The sequence below is a fragment of the Archocentrus centrarchus genome, chromosome 16 (genome assembly GCF_007364275.1).
Source record: "Archocentrus centrarchus isolate MPI-CPG fArcCen1 chromosome 16, fArcCen1, whole genome shotgun sequence".
Taxonomy (NCBI): Eukaryota; Metazoa; Chordata; class Actinopteri; order Cichliformes; family Cichlidae; genus Archocentrus; species Archocentrus centrarchus.
In genome coordinates, this window is record NC_044361.1 from 20350330 (window position 1) to 20361909 (window position 11580).

Here is an 11580-nt window from a genome sequence, read left to right on the forward strand (position 1 = left end):
AGGCAAAGCTTCTCTAAAAGCTAACGATGCGTGTCACACTGGTAATGCGATTATTTTCTTTGCAAAATTACAGAAATACATTTAATAAAGCATAATTTTACAGTTACTAATTCTGGCAGTAATACCAGTTTGTCCTCTCTCTTGCTGACTTTCTGGTTGGTAAAGAACTTTAAATTCACTTTTGTTTCAATGTGGACCGAAATTTATGTCAGTGCACGCATGTTGGCAAACACACTTTGGCAAAGGTTATGAAATTTATCTCAGAGCGATAACTGTAAATTATCACTTATTATTATGACTTATCTGTGGGTCACATGTCATTTGGTAGTTAAACTTATAAAGGAACTTTGTTGGAGGAAGTGGCCCATTTTGTGCCTCCAAGAAACAGAGATCAGATTTGTATATTTTTAGTGTGTGTGTGTGTGTGTGTGTGTGTGTGTGTGTGTGTGTGTGTGTGTGTGTGTTTCAGATTCTGCATTTCTAAAGATTACTAAAGTACAGAATTCTAAAGTGTGGCAATAGGATGATTTTCTACGAAGTTGGCATTATAGACTCAGCATAATAGAAAAGCATATCCAACCGTGCGGTCGCATGAGATTTGTGTCTGTCTTCTTTTTGGGGTAGATATAGGCACTTTAGTAATAGTTCATACTTGTGATGCAAATACAGAACTGAGGATAAATGTCTTTGTCCTCACATACACACACAAGAAAAGAATGGATTACACACATAACAGTACCAGTCAAAAGTTTGGACACGCCTTCTGATTGTTTTTTTGTTTGTTTTTTATTGTGTTTCTTCATCCAGTCTATGAAGAAACACGTAAAGAATAATGAAGTAAACTTAAAAGTGTTAAACAAACATAAATATGTTTTAGATTCTTCAAAGTAGCCACCTTTTGCTTTGATTATAGCTTTGTACTCTCTCAATCAGCTTTGTGAGGTGATCAGTCTTGAAGGAGTTCCCAGAGGTGCTGAGCACATGTTGACTGCGTTGCCTTCACTCTGCAGTCCAACCCATCCCAACTGAGTTTAGATCAGGTGATTGTAGAGTCCAGGTCATCTGACGCCACGCTCCATCACTCTCTTTCTTGGTCAAATAGCTCTTACATAGCCTGGAGGTGTGTTTGGGGTCACTGTCCTGTTGAAAAACAAATGATGATCCCACTAAGCGCAAACCAGATGGGATGGCATGTTGCTGCAGAATGCTGTGGTAGCCATGCTGGTTAAGTGTGCCTTGGATTTTGAATAAATCACCAACAGTGTCACCAGCAAAGCACCCCCATACCATCACACTTCCTCTTCCATAATTCATGGTGGCAACTACACATGTAGAAGCCATCCATTCACCTTTTCTGTTTCTTACAAAGACATGATGGCATTTGGAACCAAAAATCTCACATTTGGACTCATCAGACTATTCCTCTTGTGTTCTCATCTTCTCTGAACAGTTGATGTTGAGATGTGTGTGCTACTTGAACTCTGAAGATTTAGGTGGGCTCTTATCTCGGGTGTTATTAACTTATGGTTTCTGAGGCTGGTAACTCTCATGACCATTTGCTGTGCAGCAGAGGAAACTCTTGTTCTTCCTTTCGTGGGCAGTCCTGACGAGAGCCAGTGTCATTATAAAATTTGCTGGTCTTTGAGACTGCACTTGAGGATGCTTTCAAAGTTTCTGCAATTTTTCAGATTGACTGACGTTTGTTTCTTAAAGTAATGATGGATGTTCTTTTTCTTGACTTAGTTGAGTAGTCCTTGCCATAACATTACTCAAATAAGGCTATTCACCATTATACCAACTCTACCTCTGCACAACACAACTGACAGGACTGGACAGGACTGTAGTGATGATTTACGAAGGGCCTCTCTAGGTTAAACCCTGCTGCCAAGCAGTATTTTACTCAATTAAAAAAGAAAAGCATTCATGTCAAAACATGTTTCATGTTGATTTATTTAACCGAATGATAAGTTGCTTTTATACAAATACTATTTTGCAGAATTAGGGACAAAAGCATTTGCCATAACACACAACATATCTTACAGGATTATATTCATTTTTGGATAGAAGACTTTAGCACAATATACAAGCGTAACAAATGCTCAACACAAATGATCATTATGAGCGTATATAAATTTGTTGTTTTATTAGATGATTATTCTCTGGCTTTTTTGTTTCAGATGTTCCCATAGACGTTGAGGTCTGCAGTATTAATATAGTCATCACCATCATTAAGGTCCTGTGAGAAATTAAGGTTATTATTGGCACAGATATTGATACTGATATTGATACTATTAGTGTACTTAATTCTGAGGAACATATCACTGGCAAACTAACAATACCTCATTGTAATTGTAGGATTTTGGCTTGCTAAAATCCATTAGCAACAGCAGCAATAAAACAGAGGCACAAGAAAAATTTCATTAGAGAATGCAACTGAATGTCTACAGTTCACCACATGATTAATTCAGGAGGAGTAAGATAAGTACCTTTTGGGAGATGGGAAACGAGGCTTTGAGGCTTTCTGATCAGCACAGGGATTAGAATTCACATTGTTTGGACTGTGGAAGAAATTTTACATCATCAGACAGTATCTATCTATCTATCTACCTACCTACCTACCTATCTACCTATCTATCAATCAATCACATACTTACCTATGACCAAAATCTACCATGTCCCCTTTAGGCCTTCTGTTAAAAAATAAAAAAAATTGTTTAAGTATTTAGTGGAGGCTGGCAAGCCAAGAAAAATGTTTTTTACACTCTACCTCGAAAATCTGCTCCAAATAGACTTTCTGCACAAAAAAGAGGAACAGAAACAAGACATATGTTTAAAGACACAGAAACAGAAGTGAAGATTTGATCAAAAACAAGATAAGGCATCACACTTCTGCACAGAAATGCAAATTACAGTGAGACCAAACATCTGTGGGGTTTTACAGAAATGTAGAAGGAAGTGTACAGAACTAGTCACTGAGCCTATCTATAGCAGTTGGAGAATTAAAGCCCATTAGAATTACTCTTGCCTTTGATCCGAGTGAGATGGTCCTGGTCCGGCAGAACGGATTCTGAAGATTTTAAAGATTAAACGATGCATTAATTCAATTCAAGGTTACAAGGCCATATGGAAAAGAAATATGTTTTATACATATATATTTGTGCCTCATTAGAGTTACGGCTTATCCTCCTGAGACCCAGAAGAAAAATTGTTTTGATATTTAGCTTGTTTTTTTTAGATAATTTAAGTATGGTGGCTGAAAGAGACATGTTACAGCTAATTTTTTTTTTCTTTCAAAATTGTTATTATCTTTTTTCCCCTTGTAGTGGACATCAGGCCTTGTTTGGTTACAGACTAGGGCTGCATAAAACGATTATTTTAGTAATCGAGTATTCTATCGATTATTCCATCGATTAATCGAGTAATCGGATAAGAAATACTTTTTTTTATTAACAGTTTATCTGCATATTTTAACTTCCATACTGCAGTTTTTCGCTGTGTGAACAAGCAGCGATGGATGGAGCAGCTACAAAGTTCTCTTTTCTTCACCTTAACACTTGCTGATCAGGTGCTTGATGAAGGACCTCCAGCTGTTTCACAGATTTATTGGTGGTTACTAAAAGAAGAAGCTGCTGTTTTGGACGCTGGAAAAACGTTTCCTTTTGCACTACTTGAGCTCACCCTCTCTTTGCGCTTGCGCAGTTAAAACCGCTGCCTGCTATGAGTGTTTTGAAAAACTAGTGGCTGCAGGAGCCATGGTGCATGTGTGAGTAATGTTGTAATGCTTTGTATTCACAAGCATTCTCGAAAATACGTTTCTACTGCAGGTCTATATTTAATCACTAATAAGGGAATAAAGTATAAAAAATATTTTGACGGAGCCCCTCGGTCCTGGGGGCGAGCCTTCCGGTGCCGAACCATGGCTAGTGCTAATGGCCCGTGGTCGCTAGCAAACCAGTCCTGGTAGCTACAGCTGAAGTAAAGACAAAAATAACTGCTGAAATTCTCAGCGAGCACAACACACACAGACACACAGAGAGCAGTGGAGGCGTGGAAATGCATGTCAGCGATAGTTGCCACCCGTCCCGTAAAGTACGAAACCCCCGCATGTTACGGAGCCGTATTCCACGGAGATACGGGGTTCTGTATTTTACGAGACAGGTGGCAACTCTAGCGATGATCCACTCTGTGTGAAAGGAAACCCACCGCAGCAACGGAGAGCTTTTTAGAATCTGTGTGTGCGCGCGCGATTCATCCTCCAGTCCAGTAGGTGGCGGTAATGCAGTTCTATGTTGGTTTGCCAGCCACCAATAAACCCCCAAAAAGACGACGGAGCACTAATGCTGCTAATGCTAGTGAGGAGCGCCGCTTACACCGAGACAGCTGAGCGCTGCAGAGTTTAAACCAGGGATCCGCAAATCCAGGCCTCAAGGGCCGGTGTCCTGCAGGTTTTAGATGTGTCTCTGCTTCAACACACCTGAATCAAATATAGAAGTCATTAGCAGGACTCTGGCAACTTGACTGCATACTGAGGAGGTAATTCAGCCATTTGATTCAAGTGTGTTGGATCACGGACACATCTAAAACCTGCAGGACCCCGGCCCTCGAGGCCTGGATTTGAGGATCCCTGGTTTAAACGAAGCATCGACACAGTAAATTTGTGTCGATAATTTTTTAGAATCGATTTAATCGTTGCAGCCCTATTACAGACTGATGTGATGACAAATGATATAATGCAATGATATTATTTCCATTTTTGTGTGGATTTCTGGTAAAATTTCTTTGTATTTCATGAAAATTAAAACAGTTAAATGAAGGAAACTTTTATGAACTAAAGCATCATTGTAACAAGTAAATTATCATAGTTTAGCATTTTTTAAAAATTAAACTCCATTCTGCACACCTAATACTCACTTAGGCCTAAGTTGCTAGATCATGACACACACAGCACTAACACTGATCATGGATGGTATGACAGAAGGGCTGAATGAGGGGGAATGGATTTTACTCTGAATTGTGGAAAACGAGTCACACTTGCTGTCAGGAGGAGCTGTCAAGTGGAGGAAGGCCAGACAGTAGAAAAGAAGGTGAAGGCTTAGAGGAAGACAAACCAGCTTTTGAGGAGCATATGGGCCAAAATGATGACACTCAAGTCCATTATGGAAAAGAAGATTGTGCAAGCTAGTTGTGGGATTTGGTTTCTAAAATGCCATACAGGACACTGGCCGGCCGGTGTGTGTGCATGCATGTGTGTGTGTGAATTCAACTGAAAAGCTGTCAAGATGTCCCCTTTTGTTTCTCATGTTACACATGAATGAATTAAGCAAACACGAGTTTGTCCAACAAAAATTAAAGAGGGGGTCAAGATAAAAACATTTAACACTGAAGGGAAAGGGAAGTTTTCTTCCATATGATTCATCCAACATGAGAAAGGGAAAAAGGACACAAACCACTGTTTTTCTGACCTGCGAGATAGCCTGGACATGCGGTTCCACATGCTAAATTTGGGGAAAAATAATGGTGGAAATTCCATTATCATAATGAAAGAATACATTTGAAAATATCTAAAATCACTGTGCCGTTTTTACCTGCCATCTCGACTCTGAAGCTCTTCAATACGTTTCCTTGAATAGACAGAAAAAAATTGTTCATAGTTGTTGTACACAAAAAATTTAATAAATGATATATTTTCCTAAGTTAAGGTCATACTGTACTCTAAGGTGATACTGTACTACTCACTTGTATTTTTTAGTCATGAAAATGCAGACGAGTACAAAGGCTGCAGTGATACCAATCCCTACTACAGTGGGAATGATGATGTGATTATAGTTTTCCACACCTACAAATAAATAGAAGTCATGTCAGAGCCATTAGTAGTTTCTATAGCAACAGTTGCAACAGTAGTAAGGATACTTCATCCAGTTTTACTTTAAAAAACAGAAAACATCTTCTAATCAACATTTCAAAATTCAGTAACTAACTCAAAACATCTCACGTTTTACGTAGAGTGTTAAAGTTTCGGACGATGTCTTCCTTCCGTGAAATTCAGCTGTGCAGGTCAGCTTGCTGAAGTCATCGGCTTCCTCAGGAACAAATGTCAGGGTGGACTGTGTCTCCCAGTTGCCATGTTTAATGTCTTTATGATGCACAATGATCCCGTCTGCAGTCTTCCGATTCCATGTGAGTTTAGGAACATGGGTGGGGCAGGTGTGCATGACTGAACAGGTGACAGTGTAAGGCTGTCCTTGAATAACTCTTTCTGGTTTAATCAGTGTAGGCTTTGGAGGATTAGCTGAAAATGAAAAAAGGTAGATATAAAGTACGATACAAAGTTACGTAACAGAAAAGTGGTATAGATATTTGAAGTGATGGAACGTTGGTAACATACAGATCATGTTCAACTCGACGCAGTCGTCAACAAAGGAGAACTTGTCCTTGGTGGGTTCATTGTCTTCTGTTCGCACTAGTTCAACCCGGAAACAGAAAGGGCCGTTGTCATGATCTTTAATGTCAGTTATTTCTAAGGTGCAGTTGCTCTGACCCAGATGTCCCAACATCCTTGTTCTACCCTTGAAGTTGTCGAGGATCTTTGTTGGATCCTCGTCATAGATGTTATCTGTTCTTTTGTCTTTAGAGTGCCAGATCCCTCTCAGTCTGGAGCTGGGCAGGTTTCCTCCAGTATGAGAGAATGAACATGGCACCACAACACAGGACGTTACCAGAGCGTCGATGTTTTTTACAACATTGACCTTCCATTCGTCACCGAACACGGGGCTGCAAACAACTGAAAGAGAATTTTTGAAATAACATGGAAATAAATTACATATGCACAATAAGTCTAAAGAGATTGGAAATAAATAGCTGGCCAGTGATGTCACCTGCTAGAAGCAGACAGAATGCCACCATCTTTCTCTCCTTGCCCATTCTTCCCTGATGTTGTGTTGGGATGTTTAACTAAACACAAAAGAGAAAGAATCAACAAAACAAACCACAAGTCTACGACACACAACATTTACGACCATAATCAAAGTGAACTACAGATAACCTGAATATCTGACAAACACAAGCCATCATTTTATGTTTTCTAACTGAATGTAAAAATAGCTGCTTATGCTAGAAACATGATTTACTTCTGTAATGTCAGTAAAGTGTTAAATATATTTCACAACTCAATATTTGTATTATTTTAGTATAAATATATTACTTGTGAGATACACCACACCAAAAATACAGAGACAGAACAAAACCTTGAAGCAACAGAAGAGGGCACACCCTTCATCATTTAGAGTTCATATATATAAAATATTTTCTATTTTTTGTTTTAATTTCTATTTTGACCTTTATCTGTGAGAGAATGGCATATCTGCCTTGCATAGATCTGAAAAAGATCTGTTGTACCATTCACTGCAGGTGCCAATTTTCTGTTTTAATTCAGTGTGCATACGCAGACAGATCTTTTTCATTTTCTTTAAAAAGTCTTGTGGTATGGTTGGAGTGTTTTTTGATCACCATCATGTTGGAAAATTCCCTCCCTAGCATCTTGAGACAGACATTAATATTCCCGGTTCCATTAAAAATTTGGGAATACAGCCCCTCGTTAGTACTGATATCCACTCCTGCCATGTTTAACATTCACCTGATGTTGTAGACCCCACAGTGACTTACTGAAACATGGTGGGTTTTTTGCTTTCTAACCAAGAATCTCCTGCTACTACTTTGGCTTTCTTTTTATTTTCAATTTTTGTTTTTCTTTTTGGTCACCATCCTTACAGGTTGACTTTATACGGTTTTCTTCATAGCGTTCAGTCACTGTAACACCAGTTTTCTGTCAAAAAACATGTTATTTGATTTTGTATAAATAGTTAGTTGTGTGAAATTAATTTAAGCAATTTTGACCACACATGGTATAAACTATTTCACAATTTATAATCATTTAATATTTTTGTAACACAGTGGAGTTCTCATATTTACTGTGTACTGTTTATGACTTTCTGCATTCTTGATTACGTTATCACTACTATTCTTCCAAATCTTTAAGAAAACCAAGCATATAAAACATTCTAAGCTGCACTGTTTTGCACTCAAAGGTTTAAAAAAATGTTTAAAATGAGAACGAGAATGTGCTGAACCATTATTTAATGCATATTGGTAGTGTCACCATATACAGGTATATAATACTCTAAACAATGAAATGTGTTCACACATTTACCTGATAAAGCTGATGTAGATCCGAGATGTGGTATTCACTCAGTATTCTTGAGAATGATGATGGTGGTGTGCTGATGTTGTGATATGGGAAAGCAAAAACAAACCAAAGAGTCAGAATAGAAAACAAAATCGATTTATTTCTCTATGTAAAAAAAAAAAAGAAAAAAAAGTGAAGGCAGAAGTCGAGGCAGTAGCAGCAGAGTTATATGTGCAGATAGCTGGGTGGGGTCTCTGTTGATCTGTGTCTTCCATATTTGGATGCAAATAATGTACTAAGAGATATTTTCCCCACTCTGACCTCTGGAGGCAACATAAAATACTGCAGGGTAAATTAGAGGTTGCTACAGTGAGGATGTACTCATAAAGTCCCGGTTGGAAACACTCAGACTTTCCATTTATTATAACAATTTAATGTGATTTGAATTCAACTACAAATAATTAATTGTGCCATAAATCATAAATAATTATAATTCATTTTTAACATGTGTCTAGAAGCAATCTGGAGTCCATCTGTGGCAAAATGAATGGGTTAGAAATGTTGTGTATGGCCTAAAACAGGGGCATTCAATAAAAATTGAAGGCGACCAAGTCAGAAAATTTCCTCAAACAAAGGTCAGGAATATCATAAAGTTATACATGCAATATAATTCAAGGCAATATATTTTGAAGTAGCCTAATAAAACAGCTCTATCCATGTCTGTATGTAATCAACAGCTGCCTGTCAAGTAAAAGAAATAAAGTATAACTCAAAATTCAACTGTGTTAATTATTCATTTTCACTATGAACTGGAGAGTAAATATAAATAACGGGCAGCACGGTGGCATGGTGGTTAGCAGTGCTGCCTCACAGCTAGAAGGTCTGGGTTTAAATCCACCTTGGCCTGGGCCTTTCTGTGTGGAGTTTGCGTGCTCTCCCCGTGTCTGCGTGGGGTTCTTCCCATAGTCCAAAGACATGCAGTTACTGTCCTCTGTGTTAGCCCTGCGACAGGCTGGCGAACTGTACAGGGTGTACCCTGCCTCTCGCCCCATGACACCTGGGATGGAGCCTGGAACCCCCCACCCCTCCCGAACAGGATAAGGGAATGAAATGGATGGATAAAATAAATGTACATTTGCATTTAAACGTAAAATAAAGAGCTTTTGAGAACGTTCTCTTCAAGTATTGTGCTTAATTCAAAACTATGACGCATTTTGCCTTTTCTTCTTTTTTATTAACTACACCTGACAGGTAAACAATCTCACAAAAATTTTTAAACTCTCTGTTTTCTCTGTCTGTTATTTCACTTACTTTTTCGGACTTCTTCTCCGGACTCGTCTTCGTTCGGTTTTCAACCATCCACAGTTCCCAACGTTGCTCTGAAGAAATTAATTGCTTGGCGGGGTAGCGTCAGGAGGGATGAGCTACAATGCACACGAATCGCCGGTGTGTTTCCACTGTGCACACAGACTGTCGTAAAGACAAAAGAGCTGCGCATATTAAAATAACCCTTCCGTAAGTATGGGAAACGTTGCGCAGCATAAAAATACTAGTGGTCCGTCAAAATCTAATAATACCCCTGGGTCTGCACAGAACAACATCTGGGTCCAGATTGGTTACCCGAGGCCTATTAGCTCTCACAGTTCACAGTTCACAGTTCACGCTGTATTTGTGGGTTAGTCTTGTGTTGTTTAGAAGTCAAAGATCACATTTCCTAAAGATTCTAGGCAATTGATTGACAAACATGAGCAACACTGACTCCAGTTATAAAGAAGCAAAACGTTCATGAGGTTGTTCTTACATTAATGCTCTCTGTTATACACTACACAATAAATAAATAATAAATATGCTGGGGTTATTGATAACTTGCTAGCCCAGTCTGGGTTTGATACTCTCTCTCCACACACTTAAGTGGAGTCTGCCACATGAAATTCCAAATCAATTAGCATGAAGCAGGTTAACAAACATCTGCTTGTTTACAAACATTCTATGAACCATCAAGGTATACAGACTAGCCATTAACTGGAAGCAGGGCCGGCCCAAGCCTTGATCAAGATGATACATAGCCAGCTGGTGATAGCTAACTACATAACCATTTGGAGTTGGTTAACATCAAAGCATATTGTAACTAGAAGCACTCAGAGAGCGCAAACCTCCACCAAGGCCATAGGGTCACTGTAATATGTGTATCTAAATACTGTGAAATAATCTTTCATCTTTCCCAGACAACAATAAACCCCTATCCCGCAATAGTGAAGAATCCTTAAAAAAATTCCTGTATCCAGATTGTGATCCGGATCACCGCCAAAATTTAATCACTTCTTCCTCTTGTCATTTCCAACCACTCCACAAAATTTCATCGAAATCCGTTAATAACTTTTGGAGTAATCCTGCTGACAAACAAACAGACAGACAGATAGACAAACAAATAAACCAACGCGACCGAAAACATAACCTCATTGGCAGAGGTAATTACTCATGGAAAGATACCTTTGTCTTCTTTCTTCTTTTAATCTACTCTTTTTCCTCTTCACTGACCCATGGAGACAGGTCCTTTTCTGTGACATTTTTTTGTAGCCTCATGTCCAAATGATGTAACTGACAGACCATCAAGGTCACGTGAATCACTGCCTATGTGCATGCCTGCCCAAACTATCTGAATGATGCTGACACACAAAGTCAGTCAGCAAGTAGTCTAATCATTAAATTAGTATTGATACAAATGTACAATTCTGGAGTGTTGAAATAGTTGCTTCTTTTAGGACACTGGCGTGTAAAAAAGAAAAAAAAAGTTAAGAAAAGTTTAGGTAAACTTTTCTTTTTCTTTTCAGCCACATATGTCGCCTATGCCTCGGGCTGGCCCTGACTGGAAGCTGCTGGAACATCAGAGCGGAGCAAGTTCGAACCATAGAGTAAGAGAGACTGCTGTCCATGAAGGAGCCTCTGCTGACACCTTAAATCTCAACTCACATTTGTAGTAAATCACAAATAAAAGACTCACATATGCATCTCACCTCTACTCACATTCACACCAACTTGCAATACCCCCCCCCCACACACACACACACAAATGCTCAAACAAATGTAATACTTGGAAGCAAAATGTACAAAAAGTCTTTGTGCCACCTCAGTTTCGCAAATCCAACAGTGGATTTTCACTCCTCCAGAACTGGACTGCTGGCATATCCATTAATTCCTCTGGTAGGTGGTACGTGTCAAAGTAACATAGACATGGATAGCAAGCCTCAAGGTTTCCCAATAGAATATTGCCCAAAGTATGACACTGCCTCTGTCATCTTCCCTTCTTCCCAACCTGTGCATGCTGGTACTATGGGTGTTCCCCATGTAAGCAATACACACCCTTACATTTGTCCATTTATCCTTATTCTAACTCATCA

General features: G+C 39.0%; 1 protein-coding gene across 1 annotated transcript; it reads right to left on the minus strand.

Annotated features, from left to right (window-relative positions):
• Positions 1–1998: 1998 nt before the first annotated feature.
• Positions 1999–8356, minus strand: LOC115794808 (myelin-associated glycoprotein-like). Its single transcript, XM_030750463.1, has 13 exons — positions 8207–8356; positions 6876–6951; positions 6386–6781; positions 5993–6289; positions 5737–5836; positions 5586–5621; positions 5463–5495; positions 3026–3067; positions 2768–2794; positions 2655–2690; positions 2487–2558; positions 2340–2367; positions 1999–2236 (listed from the first exon to the last, which is right to left on the minus strand). The coding sequence occupies exons 2-13, from the start codon at positions 6919–6921 to the stop codon at positions 2174–2176; spliced, it is 1176 nt and encodes a 391-aa protein (XP_030606323.1). The 5' UTR covers positions 6922–6951; positions 8207–8356; the 3' UTR covers positions 1999–2173.
• Positions 8357–11580: the final 3224 nt, after the last annotated feature.

What these genes read in the sequence shown, in the direction of transcription:
- LOC115794808 (XM_030750463.1), bottom strand. Translation starts at nt 6,921, where the DNA reads ATGGGCAAGGAGAGAAAGATGGTGGCATTCTGTCTGCTTCTAGCAG. An exon ending in TTCATGACTAAAAAATACAA is followed by an intron (nt 5,622 to 5,736) that starts GTGAGTAGTACA and finishes TGTCTATTCAAG; the next exon opens with GAAACGTATTGAAGAGCTTC. An exon ending in CCATCTCACTCGGATCAAAG is followed by an intron (nt 2,795 to 3,025) that starts GCAAGAGTAATT and finishes TTTTTTGTGCAG; the next exon opens with AAAGTCTATTTGGAGCAGAT.